Raw genomic sequence first — 13,941 nt, 5'->3', positions numbered from 1 at the left:
GGCCATCTCGGGCGCGGGCACGAGCGGGAGAGAGGGGGGAGTGGGTGTGGGAGATGCGGCGCATACACGGACGTGGCCGACGTGGCCCGGAGGAGGCGGGACGTGGGCGCGGCGGCGGTTTTGGCGGTGGTGGCGACGTGGGGACGGGTGGCCGGAGGAAGGGGACGACCCCGACAGGTGGGGCCCACCTGTCGGCGTCCCGGGGAGAGAGGGAAGGCGGCTTGGGCCGGCCCACAAGGAGGAGGGCGCGCGCGGCGGCGGCGGATGGACTGGGCCGACGGCCCAAGAAGAGGAAAAGGAGGGAAAAGAAAAAGAAAAGGAGGAAAAGATTTTCCCTGGGATTTAAAATTGCATGTGCTCAATTTTAATTAGTTAAAATTATTTCGAGGGCTCTGAAAATTCAACTAAAAATCTTGTTAGCGTATTTCGACATGTAGAACTCAAGAAAAATTCCACATGCCAATTCTGATTATTATTTGCATTAATTTATTAAGGTTTACTATTGCTTTACACTGGTATTTTCTTGAGACCATTTAAAACTCCAATTTAGGCTTGGGAAAGAACTTCGGGGTGTGACAAACCTACTCCCCCTTAAACGGAATCTCGGCCCCGAGATTCGGAGGGGCTGGCGAAGAGGTGCGGATGGGCGGCGTTCAACTCATCTTCCCTTATCCAGGTTGCTTCCTCCTCTAAATGGTGACTCCACTGAATCCGGCAAAACCTGGTGACCTTGTTTCTAGTCCTCCTTTCGCTGGTCTCAAGGATACGAACTGTCTTCTCCACATATATCAGATCTTGTTGGATATCGATGTGCTCCGAATTGGCTTGTTCTTCGGGTACCCTCAAGCACTTCTTTAATTGGGATACTTGGAACACGTCATGGATACCGATCATATTGGATGGAAGTTATAGCTGAAACGCAACTTCTCCTCTTCGTTCCAAGATTTTGTATGGTCCCACGAAGCGTGGTGCCAACTTGCCTTTCGTCTGAAAACGGTGCACTCCCCGGAGCGGAGTAACACGAAGGTACACATAGTCCCCTGCTTAAAACGTGAGCTCTCGTCGGCGGTTGTCCACGTAGCTTTTCTGTCGAGACTGGGCAATCCTCAGCCTCTCTCTGACAATCCTGACTTTCTCCTCTGCTTCTGTTAACACTTCCGTTCCGAACAGTTGACGTTCGCCTGTTTGATCCCAGAAGAGAGGTGTGCGGCACTTCCGGCCATACAACGCTTCGAACGGCGCCATTTGTAGACTGGCCTGATAGCTGTTGTTGTACAAGAATTCGGCATAAGGCAGACTTTTATCCCATGCTCCACCAAAGTCGAGTGCACATGCTCGTAGCATATCTTCCAAGATTTGGTTGACCCTTTCGGTCTGACCATCTGTCTGCGGATGGTAGGCTGTGCAGAAATTCAGCCGGGTTCCCAATTCCTCTTGCAATTTCTGCCAGAACTTTGAAGTGAATTGGCTCCCTCGATCAGATACTATCTTTTTGGGTACTCCATGTAGACACATGATTCTCGAGAGGTAGAGCTCTGCCAACCTTTTGCCCGTATACGTGGTATGTACTGGTATGAAGTGAGCAACCTTAGTGAGTCGATCCACGACTACCTAGATTGAATCGTGACCCGATGATGTCCGGGGCAGTCCTGTTATAAAGTCCATTCCAATCTCCTCCCATTTCCATTCCGGGATTTGAAGAGGTTGGAGTAAACCTGCTGGCCTTTGGTGCTCTTCCTTCACTCGTTGGCAAACATCGCAGAGCGCGACGAATTCGGCTATTTCCCTTCTCATGCTGACTCACCAAAACTTTTCTTTGAGGTCTTGATACATTTTGGTGCTGCCTGGATGGATGGAGTACTGAGTCTGATGAGCCTTGGTGAGTATCAGATCCTTCAGTTACTTGTCGTCAGGTACACACAATCTTTCTCCCATCCAAATTGTGCCGTGTTCATCTTCGTGGAAGTCCCAGGCTTTTCCGACCCTCATATTCTTTTTCAGTTCAGCTATCTCAGGATCATTCACTTGGGCTACTCTGACTTGATCCACGAGCGTAGGTCGTGCCTCTAGGGCAGCCACGTACCCGTGTTCAACAAGTCGCAAGTTGAGACGCTCAAGCTCCTGCTGCAATTCTCCACACATGCCCTCGATGCATAGGGCATTGCAGTAGCTTTTCCTGCTTCGCGCATTTGCCACCACATTGACTTTACCCGGGTGGTAGTGAATGCTCATGTCATAGTCTTTGATTAGTTCCAACCATCTTCGTTGTCGGAGATTTAGGTCCGGTTGGGTGAAGATGTATTTCAGACTCTTGTGGTCCGTATATACTTCGCAGCGGTTGCCAATCAAATAGTGCCTCCAGATCTTCAAAGCATGAACCACTGCTGCCAATTCCAGGTCATGAGTTGGATAATTCCCTTCATGTGGACGCAACTGCCGCGAGGCATATGCGACCACTCTGCCCTCTTACATTAGAACACATCCAAGCCCGTGGCGGGATGCGTCGCAATAGACTTGGAAGTCTTTCATCTGGTCGGGCAGAATCAGAACTGGGGCGGATACTAATTTCTTCTTGAACTCCTCAAAACTCTTGTCACACTCAGCTGTCCATTTAAACTTCTCATCTTTCTTAAGCAACTGAGTCATGGGTCGGGCGATCCTCGAGAAGTTTTCAATGAATCGACGGTAATAACCCGCAAGTCCAAGAAAACTCCGAATTTGCGACACGGTCTTCGGTGGGGTCCATTTGGTAACTGACTCCACATTCGACGGATCGACTGCCACGCCCTGAGCTGTGATGACGTGACCCAGAAATTTGACTTCCGACAACAAGAAGTCACACTTGCTGAACTTGGCATATAACTGGTGCTCCTTCAACTTCTCGAGTACCAGACGGAGATGTTGCTTATGTTCTTCTTCAGATTTTGAATAGATAAGTATGTCGTCGATGAACACCACAACAAACTTGTTGAGAAATTCCATGAACACTTTGTTCATCAGATTCATGAAGAATGCGGGTGCGTTGGTAAGTCTGAAAGACATAACCGTGCACTCATATAGCCCGTACCGAGTGGTGAAGGCCGTCTTTGGAATATCCTCTTCCCGAATTCTCAACTGGTGGTAGCCTGATCACAAGTCTATCTTAGAAAACACTTTAGCTCCTTTCAGCTTATCAAAGAAATCATCGATCCGCGGTAAAGGATATTTGTTCTTGATTGTGACCTCATTGAGTGCGCGATAGTCGACGCACATCCTCTTCGTCTTATCCTTTTTCTCCACAAAAATGACCGGTGCACCCCAAGGTGAAGTACTTGGTCGAATGTACCCTTTCTGCAGCTGCTCATCGACCTGCTTCTTGACCTCTGCTAGCTCGTTGGCCGCCATTCTGTACGGTCTCTTGTAAATAGGGGCAGTTCCTGGTGCCAAATCAATCCGGAATTCAATCTCTCTCTTGGGTGCATGGTAGTGAGGTCTTCAGGGAACACTTCTGGATACTCGCAGACTATGGGGATATCCTCCAATTTCCGCGAACCCTTCTCCTCGGTGGTCACAGGGTTTTCCACCTTAATCTGATTCAAGGAAACCCCTTGCTTTGGTGAGACTAGTGACTTGTACACCACGGTTTCTCCCTTCTCATTGGTCAAGGTGACTGTGCGATTCGCACAATCAATGACACCCTTAAACCTGGTCAGCCAATCCATACCAAGAATGACATCTAGGTCTTTGGATTCGAGAAGGATGAGGTTGGCCAGAAAGAGTGATCTTTGAATTTCTATCGTTACCGAGGGGCTGAATTGAACCAAAGTGGAGCTATTCCCTGGGGTATGAACCCGCATTGGTGTACTAAGTTCCTCTCTTATTAACCCATGCATCCCGACAAACTTCTTTGAAATGAATGAATGCGTTGCACCAGAATCAAAAAGTACTGTTGCAGGGATTGAGTTAACAGGAAACGTACCCAGTACGACCTCTGGTGCTACTTGTGCCTCCTCCGCAGACGCGTGGTTGACACGAGCCTGGACAAACCTTGGCCCAGCACGCCTAGGCTTCGGGCATTTGTTAGCGAAGTGGCCAAGCTCGCCACAGTTGAAGCAGGACCCTGGCTTTGTCCCAGTCTCCTTCTTGGCTTGCGTGGACGAAGCTGACTGTGCTGGTGCCATTGGTGGGCGTGGAGCTGCACTGCGGTTGGGCTGACCGCCATGGTGGTTCTGGCTGCCACTAGCGCCCTGATGGAAGTTGCTGGCATTGAAAGGGCGGTGCTAGTGGACGATCAGGGTGGTAGGTCCACCCTGCTGTCCGGGAGTGAAGCGCGGTCGCTGGTGGCTCCCTTGGTTGGACCGGAACTGCGCCGCCTTCCTCTTCCTATCCATTTTGTTGCGCTGATCCTCCTGACGGATTGCCTTGTCAACCAGCCTCTCGAAGTCGGCGTAGTCTCCAGATATCAACTGGTTGGTTAGCTCATCATCCAGACCTGCTAGGAATTTCTCCTGCTTCTCGGCGTCAGTACGGACATCCTCCGGTGCATATCGCGCGAGGCGATTGAACTCATGGAGATACTCCGTCACCGTCCTGTTGCCCTGGTGGAGTGCTCGGAATTCTCTCTTCTTTTGTGCCACGACCCCATCTGGCACCTGCGCCTTCCTGAAGCTGCGGCAGAACTCCACCCAAGTGACTTCCGTGCCTGGCGGACGTGTGGCCATGTGATTGTCCCACCAAGCTGATGCGGGACCCTGGAGCTGGTGTGTGGTGAAGGCGGCCTTCTCCTGATCATTGCACTGCAGGAGATTTAGCTTCTTCTCTATGGCATGGAGCCAGTCATTTGCCTCCATAGGGTTGGTGGTGCTAGAAAAGGTGGGTGGTCTGACGCGTAGAAACTCCGGCAGTTTGGACTGAGGGGGAGAGGGACCAAACTGCTGCTGCTGCTGCTCGGCTTGCTGCCGCATCCTCTGGTACATCTGCTGGTGCTGCTGCTGCATCTGCTGCATCATGGCTGTCATCATCTACGTCTGATGAGCCATTACTTGGGCAAGGGTCGGATTCTCGGGGAGTGGTGGCGGACCATTGCCGGAAACGCTGTTGGGATGCACACCATCAGTGCGCTCTTCGCCGTTGCTGCCCTCGCCTGTTGTACGGCTACCATTCCTGGTGTAGACCATCTGGAGGAAGAGCGGACGGTGGAAAAGAAGAAAAGCAGATGCTCAAGAACTAAGCTTTATTATATAGGAATTTAAACTACAATTGTTCTGATATGAATTAAAACACTTAAAAAGCAAGCAAAAATCCTTATTAAGACAGCCATATCATAGGCACATGATATCGACTGTCGACTAACCCACAAGCAAGCAACCTAAATACGCAAACTAACAAGCAGAAGCTAGACAGTCGATAAACTAATGGAAAGCGAGCCTAATGCTTGGAACGGCTCCTGCGGTCGGTGGAGTCGAAGGCGTCCTCCTGCTCGTCACCAGGTCCCTCTAAGCGGCTCCTGGAGTCTGGCAGATACGTCTCGCCACTGCCCGGCTCTGTGCCACTAGAACTGCTGCTGCTATGGTCGCGGCTGCCACTGGGAGTAGCAGGCAACCAACCCCCGTTGCCACTAGCTGGGCCCCTGGCTGCTGACGCTAGAGCGAAGGAGAGAGCGAACGCGGGAGCTGACACTGGAACTGGAGCTGGGGCTAGAGCTGGAGCTGCAGGAATTGCGGGCGGAGGTGGGTTCCTGGGCGCAAGCTGAATGCACACGGGTGCAGTCGTCGTCTTGCGGGGCGTGGTGCGGATCCGGACTCCTGCTGGCGCTGGGAGACCCTTCAACTGAGCATTCTCCTTCTTCAGGCGTGCTATCTCATCCTTCAGAGCTATGATCCTCACGAGCTTCCCATCGTTCAAGGCCTTGGACGCCTTGTGTAGATCCGAGTGCATCCTGTCCATCCCCCTCATCACGGCGCACATGTGACCAAAGGTGGTGTCGTTCTCGCCGGCTGTCGGATGGAAAGTACTGACATCATCACCGCTGGCTCGACGAGGGTGAAATCGGTACGCCGTGTCGTGGAAGATGTAGTTGTGGTGCTCCTGTAGTCTGGCCATCATCAGGTATGCTACCTCCTGACAGGCGTGATCTGCTGTGCCTCCGGACGCCTCAACCACCATATTAGCGAGGCAGGTGCCCACAAAGCCATGGACCTCCAGGCGGACACGGTGAGGAAGCTCGCCACTGAGCGGTGGAACAGTCGTGTACTCTGGCGCGTTGGGGTAGCCCACCACCAGTGTGATGCGAGCCAATTCTGCCACGAAATCATCCATGCCTTCTCCGCGGTGGTTGGGTGGGTGGTCGGCCATCTAGAGAAAACAAAGGAGTAGGATCAATGCATGCTCAAACCCAATTTTAAACAAAGCAATAAAAACTCAAATAAGAGAAGCGAATAAGAACGAAATTTTATGCATGGATCATTTTGCATGAGAGCGAATAAATAAGACAGACTTACATAACGATAAAATAATGGGGAAATTAGAGACATACTAATAATAACAATAAAAGCATAAATACCTTGCAACCCATATTCCTGAGCTAGGACCTAATGCATTTCACCCATCAAATCCCAACTGACTGTCGAAAATATCTCAAATAATTTTACTGAAACCCTAGACTAACTTGTTTTGACAAATCTCACTTAAACGAGTGACCAAGATTTTTCCCTTGAACCACAAGAACAGACCCCAATTTTCCCGAAACAAATCCAATTGCAAAAAACATATGCAATGAAAAGGATTCAGAGGGCTCTTAGGTTTTTCCATTTGGCTTGTCCTATGGTCAAGGTCGGCTCTGATACCAACTTGTCACGCCCAGAAATTCCCGAATAGAATTCCAAGCAGAATGTGCATTAAAATCCCCGTCCAGGACCGGCCGGGGTACACAAACGACAATGTTGACATTTAGATCCACGTCTTACAAACATTATCAAAGTCTTACATAAATGCAGCAGAAAAACGAGAGATAACTGGAGCTAAGCCTTGACTTGATCTGCAGCGGGAACACCACTCCACAGGCATCCTCGACGGCACGGACGAAGCCTACTCCTTGGAGAAACCACCATCTGACACATACTCATACTCTGGGGTTGGGGAAAATAGAGCAAGACTGAGTACTACCCACTGTACTCAGCAAGTCATACCGGAATAGGGGTATGATGCAGGGAATTATCAAGGGGTAGCTATATTGGTTCATTTGCATAAAGCAGGCATTTATAAACAGAAGTTTAAAGAAGTAAACTGTTGTAATAATTAATCAATATTAATCATCCACTGTCCAACGCTATCCCACATTGCAACAGGCCCAACCATCTACCTAAACTATCCAATTTCATTAGACTACACTAGGGTGAAACTAATCACGGTGAATCTGGTTGACCGCCCATAACCGCGGGCACGGCTATTCGAATAGTTTTACTCTGATCAGAGGTGTACAACTGTACCCACAAGACACAGCCCCACGACACGTTTCCGTGCGCCGACATGCCACCACGACATACCGGAAAGAGGCCGTGACAGGACCCTTCGCATAACCCCCTCTAACCAAGCACACCACACCTCAGGTTTCACCCCCACTCCTTGCAAGGCAGCGGGCAGTCCCCTCTCGTGCCTAGGTGAATCCGGAAGCGACAAAGGCCGTCGTAGGGCCCGCCCCGCTCCATCACGCCCACCCTTGCCTGGATGCGTCAGCTAGAGGAAAACTACACTATAAGCCCAGCCGTTGCCCACGCTGGCTTGTGGTAAGTACGATAAGTTCTTCCAAGGCATCCCGCGAACCGGTCCTTAATTGCCATGGGTGCGACTAGCAAAACCATGCACCCACAGCCCACCATGTGATTCATTTTAATTAATCAACACCAAAGCGGTGGTACTAATCCAACATTACCATTAGAACCTACAGTCTAAACATTAATAGGATCTCCCTCATTGTGTGCTAGTTGAACTAAGCATGGCTAAGCAATTCCTAGTCCAAAGTCTATTCATGTTATAACCCAAGCTAACAAGGAGCATGGTACCAAAATAGCATGGCTGTAACAATAGGTGAACATCCCATAGTAACATTATAAAACAATGCAGTATTTGAAGAAAAACAATAGAGCATTTGCAATATAGGATCAACATGTTCAAGTGACAAACATGACTTGCCTTGCTCTGCTGCTGGAGGAACCTCGGCAACTATCTCGAAGTACACCGGAGCGTCAGAAGAACCGGAATCTAAGCGACATACAAGGCAAACAATGCAAACAGGCTATAAGACTACTGAAATAGAGAACAAAACCATTTTTAATGGATTCTACACATTTTTCTTGATTTACTGAGACTTCAATGGGCTTAAACGGAGCACGGATGAATTAGTTATGATTTTTAGAAGATTCACTGTGTTTATTACTATAAAAAAAGTCCTTAAATCATTTATTGCGCAATAAGTCCCAGGGCTGACATCATCAAGGGGGGGTCGGCGCCGACAGGCGGGACCCGCATGTCAGTGGCGCAAGGGGTGGCCGGTATACCGTGGACCGGGACCACGCGGGTGGTCCACCGCCGGTCCACGGGATCGACGGCCCGGATCGGCCCGGGGCCGATCGGACGGTGCGGCGGCGGCCTGGCTCGGCTCGGCTCGGCACAAAGCTGGCCGGCCGGCCATGGCAAGGGCGGCGGCGCGCGCGCGTCGACCGGCGACGGCAAGCGGCGGCGCGGGCGGCGGCAGCGGACGGTGCCCCAGCAGCGGCGACGACCGAAGGCGACGGCGAACACGGGTGGCGGCGGCGCACGGGGAAACGGGGAAGGAAAGGAAAGGGGAGGGAGTCCTCACCGGAGGGGGCGGCGATGACCGGAGACGAGGAGTGACGTAGGGAGGTCGACAAGCGTCGGACGGGGTCCGGGACGACCTAAAGAACGAAAAGGAAAAGATTAGAGAGGGAGAGAGGGGCCATAGAAGGCGGGAACGCTGGCCGAAGGCGGCGGACATGGCGGCTCTCACCGTCGCACGGCGGGAATGGCGCTCCGGCGGCGAACCTCGACTGAGGAGGGGTGGACGGGGTGGATCTCGGCCACTCGAACCCAACGGCGGCGACGGCGCGGTGTGGCGGCGAGCCTAGCGGCGGCTAGAGGCGGCCGGAGTGGCGGGAAAGGCGGCGGCGGGTGGATGCACCGTGCGGGAGCGATGGGGAGCACGAGAGAGTTCAGCGAGATGGAGAAAAAGAGAGAGGGGGTGGCGGTGGAGCTTAAATAGGGGAGGGGGAACTCGGACGTGGCCGGTAGGGGCGGGATTCGCCGGCCGACGTGGGGGAGGTGGAGGTAGAGAGAGAGGCGGGATTCGGAATTCGAATCCCGGCCATCTCGGGCGCGGGAGCGAGCGGGAGAGAGGGGGGAGTGGGTGCAGGAGACGCGGCGCATACACGGGCGTGGCCGACGTGGCCCGGAGGAGGCGGGACGTGGGAGCGGCGGCGGTTTCGGCGGTGGTGGCGACGTGGGGACGGGCGGCCGGAGGAAGGGGACGACCCCAACAGGTGGGGCCCACCTGTCGACGTCCCGGGGAGAGAGGGAAGGCGGCTTGGGCCGGCCCACAAGGAGGAGGGCGTGCGCGGCGGCGGCTGATGGACTAGGCCGACGGCCCAAGAAGAGGAAAAGGAGGGAAAAGAAAAAGAAAAGGAGGAAAAGATTTTCCCTAGGATTTAAAATTGCATGTGCTCAATTTTAATTGGTTAAAATTATTTCGAGGGCTCTGAAAATTCCACTAAAAATCTTGTTAGCGTATTTCGACATGTAGAACTCAAGAAAAATTCCACATGCTAATTCCGATTATTATTTTTATTAATTTATTAAGGTTTACTCTTGCTTTACACTGGTATTTTCTTGAGACCATTTAAAACTCCAATTTAGGCTTGGGAAAGAACTTCGGGGTGTGACAATCAATGAGGGTGGGCTTCGCTTCTAAGGCTGCAACGAAACCTCTACTGACAATTCCCAAATTTAATCTTTCAAATTCCTTGCATAACTCCAACGGCAACTGTCGTCCTTCTGTAGCATTACAATAGCCTTTCCTGCTGAGAGCATCTGCTACAACATTAGCCTTTCCCGGGTGATAATTGTCGGCTCCCAAAACTAATGATTCGGAAACCGACATGTTTAACTGTTTCAAGCCCTGGATCAGTAGATTGATACAGGTTCAACAATCTAGATCTTCATCGCATACATTTGGTAAAGACTCCAAAGGAGATATCTTTATATAAAATAATAGGACATTTACAAGTTTGTGGCTAACTATTACAGCAGAAGCTATATGATGACTCAACTCTGTCGTTTTACTATAGAATTAAACCATCTAACTATACTACTAGACTTGAAGACTAGGTTTAAAGGGAACTAACTTATGTGATTGAACTCCCAGCTTCGGCAAAAACTCCAATTAAACTCTGAAAAAGAGGGGTTGAAGCAAGGGTGAGTACAACGTACTCAGCAAGCTATTATATTATTCAACAATGAATGCATGAGAGGTAATATCTGTGTAGAGCTAGATTTACTTGCAGAAGGCTGAGAATAAAGAGGTAGAACTCCTGAAATGTTTGATATGCAACAGTATTTAAGAAAATCTTGAATTATATTTCTAACCAAAGTACCATATGAGTCCCGATGCTCAATCCGTAAGCACGGCTATTCGAATAGATTCAAGGATATTCATACTGCAGTAGATGTACGCTTTACCCGCAGTCCACGACTTGCCAATAATCATTAGCTTAGTCATGGCCCAGTATTATGTTGTTAACAATTGTGGCACCTGTTCCATGAACTCTAGTCCCCATGCGCTCTGAAAGTAACGTTATCAGCAGCGAGAGAAGTTCTGGCGTTCCCAGGGTTTTTAGAGAGAACTGGATGAGAGACCCCACGTCATCTCAACCAGGTTCTCATAAATTCACACACACATCGCGCGATAATCAAGATATTTACCTGCGCCTCGGTAAATATCACATTTGCCCTTCGCGGCATATATTTGCCTCCTTCGCGAGGACTTACATAAGAACCACTGTACAGAGGTACCACATTGTTAATTAACATAATATCTAGGTCTGTCCCCATTCTAGAAGCTGCGGTCGTACTCGTTCGTTTGACATAAGTACTTGGTAAACTTATATCGACCGAGACAGTACTAGCCACCCGGAAATCAACCAAATCTTACGTACTGTCCCAATCTAAGTTCATTATGTTTTATGCAGTCTAACTAGGCAGGGCTAAGCAAAAGCTAGCATATAACCGATTTGCTATATGTTTAGATTATGCATTCCAAATCATGAATGACTAATGCATAGAATAGAAATATAGAATACAGGACATTTATGTTCAAAGGGGAGGAATAATAACTTGCCTTGCTCCAACGCAATAAATCCAACATAGGCAACCTGATTATCCGATTCTCGAAATACCATAGGTTGCCATCCAAAAGACAATAGACTCTACTGAGAAAGAGGAAGAACTAATTTCAATAAAAGCCATAAAATAATAAGAAAACGATAAACGGTTAAGAGGGCTAGGGTTTAAGGTATAACCTATCTCTTTTATAGGGTATAGGGATTATGGGGCTAGTATTTGCTAGTGGTAGGTTTAGGTGGTATAATACCTAGGGTTTAGTTGTATGGGAGTCGTTTGTGGAGTAGGATAGCATATCGGCTAGGCTCTATATTTTATGTGGAGGCTCTCGTGGTTTGGACGATAGGAAATACACTAGATAGTTGATATGGTTAAATAGGCATGTGGCTAACATGGGTCAAGGTTGGCTTTGATAGAATAGTGGCTAGGATTTAGTTGTTTATGCCGATATCGAGGTAGGATAAATATCGGCTAGGGTTTTAGGTGTTTGCTAGTCGTCGCTAGAGTTGGGCAGCATGACGACTAGGTTTGGTATCATTTCTAACCGTGTCGATAGACAGCATATCGGCTAGAAGAATAGGAGGTGGGTGCAGGTTTAGTGGGACGGAAGTGTTACTCCGACAACCGTGAGTGGCAGCAGAGCGGCTAGGATCACACAGAGCTCAAGAGCTAACAGTGCGGCGTGCAATGGAGGTCGAGGGGATAGTGAAGCTCCGACCGCTGTACGCATCAAGGCGTGGGGTGCCAGGAGCAGCACTTCGACCTTGGGTTTGGTTGATGCCGGGCTTTACAACCAACGATCCGACGTTGAGGTCCGTAGACTGCGCAAACGTCCCCATGGAAGGCGTAAAGTTCCAACCGGCGGCTTTTTAGTGGCTACAGGGTATTTTGGAAATAAAAGAAAATATTTGAAAAGCAAATATAAGTTTAAGTTGTAAATTCAATTATAACATTAAATCAAATATTTATTCAAATGGTATTTGAATAAATTAAGAAAATTCAAATAAAATCTTAAAATAGAAAATTTGACATCAAAATGAAGAGTTTGAAATTAGATGAATTTAGGTCCAAATTTCACTGGAATCGGATCTACGGTTTAGGAGACATAGGCTTCTAAAGATTGGGATTTGAATTAAATCTAGAAAATACGAAAAGTTACTGTTGATGGGCCCACCTGTCGATCTCCTTTTCTTTTTCTCTCTCCTTCTCTCGTCTTCTTCTTCTTCTCTTCTCTGTTCCAGAGAGAGAGCCGAGAGAAGAGAGAGGAGAAGGCGAGCGGGGCGGCGGCGCTCCGGTGGCTGGAGGGCGGCGACGTCGGCGTCCACGCGTGTTCCCGAGCAAGACACACCCGGGGAGGGCGGTGGCTGGCGGAGAGAGTGAAGGAGTTGGCCGGAACGGCGCAGTCAAGAGCTTGTCTTCGGCGGCAAAGAGAGGTGGCGGTGGTGGTTGCTATGGAGTGGGGGGGAAGGGGAAAACGGGAAAAATGGAATCACCTCGTCGAGGCGAACTCGATGGCGCGATGGTTTGGCTTGCGAAGCTCCGGTGAGGGAGATCGGGTGGTGGCGACCATGGCCGGACATGGGAGAGAAAGAGAGAGAGATGGAGCTCTGATTGTATGTAGAGAAGGGGAGGGATGGCCAGCTATTTATAGGGGAGAGAGGCGGTGGTGAAAGGCGGTTGTGGAGGAGGAGATCGAGAAGTGCACGGGCGACGATGGCGTGAAGATTCGAACTACGGCGGCCGGCTTCGTTTCCTTAGCGGCGAAGGAAGAGGAGTTGGCGGCGGCGTGAGCCGTGCACGACACGCGCACGGGAGGAGGGGGCGGCTCGGTTGGGGTGTGGGCTGGTTTGGGCCGGCTCGGCTTAGCTGGGCCGGCAGCCCAAGAAGGAGGAGGAAAATAGAAGATAAAAGAAAAGGAATTTGGCCAAAAAGGAAGAAAGAATGGAGTTTCGGCCCGATGACAAAAAGAAAGAAGTCTAATTTGAATACCTGATTTGGATAACTAGGTTTTGCAAAGAATTTGAATTTGGAAAGAATTCACAAAAGAGATTTCCTAATTTATTTGAGTGCAATATTTAGAGGTGGAGTTTGAGGGAATTTATTTGGAAGCACTCAAATAGGAAGGGAAGTTAATAATATTCCTCAAAATATTTTTGGGAATATTGAAGGGAATTAGTTGAAGGCAATAAATAGGATTTGAATTCTAAAATTGGTGTGATGTGTATTTGTGGCTAAAAGAGAAAGTTGAATGAAGAGTATAAGTTGGAATTTTCTTAGCACAAGAGCAATTATTCACAATATTTGCAATAATACTATTCTTGTGCCGAAGAGGAAATCAAGCCACATAAATTAAATTGGTGGCTAGATCAAAAGGAGGAATTTGGATATTTGGATCGAGAATCAAAGGATGGGTTTAGGATCAAAGGATGGGCTAACAATTAATTCCAATGAGATTGGAATTACTTTGGTCTAGGTTCAAGGACAAAAATTGGAGGATTTCTTGGACCATAATTTGCAATAGTAAAAATGGTTTTCAAACTAAATTTGAATAAA

The 13,941-nt window shown here is 49.3% G+C and overlaps 1 protein-coding gene and 1 long non-coding RNA gene across 2 annotated transcripts; both read right to left on the bottom strand.

Annotated features, from left to right (window-relative positions):
• Positions 1 to 4,259: 4,259 nt before the first annotated feature.
• LOC136357409 (uncharacterized) lies at positions 4,260 to 5,000 on the bottom strand. The gene has a single exon (XM_066312665.1). The coding sequence runs from the start codon at positions 4,998 to 5,000 to the stop codon at positions 4,260 to 4,262; it is 741 nt and encodes a 246-aa protein (XP_066168762.1).
• Positions 5,001 to 10,220: 5,220 nt separating this feature from the next.
• Positions 10,221 to 12,994, bottom strand: LOC136357349 (uncharacterized). The gene is made up of 2 exons (XR_010742654.1): positions 12,563 to 12,994; positions 10,221 to 10,439 (listed from the first exon to the last, which is right to left on the bottom strand). It is a non-coding gene; the product is annotated as an uncharacterized lncRNA (long non-coding RNA).
• Between the last annotated feature and the right edge of the window lie 947 nt (positions 12,995 to 13,941).

The sequence above is a fragment of the Oryza sativa genome, chromosome 7 (genome assembly GCF_034140825.1).
Source record: "Oryza sativa Japonica Group chromosome 7, ASM3414082v1".
Taxonomy (NCBI): Eukaryota; Viridiplantae; Streptophyta; class Magnoliopsida; order Poales; family Poaceae; genus Oryza; species Oryza sativa.
This window is presented reverse-complemented; position numbering and strand designations above follow the sequence as displayed.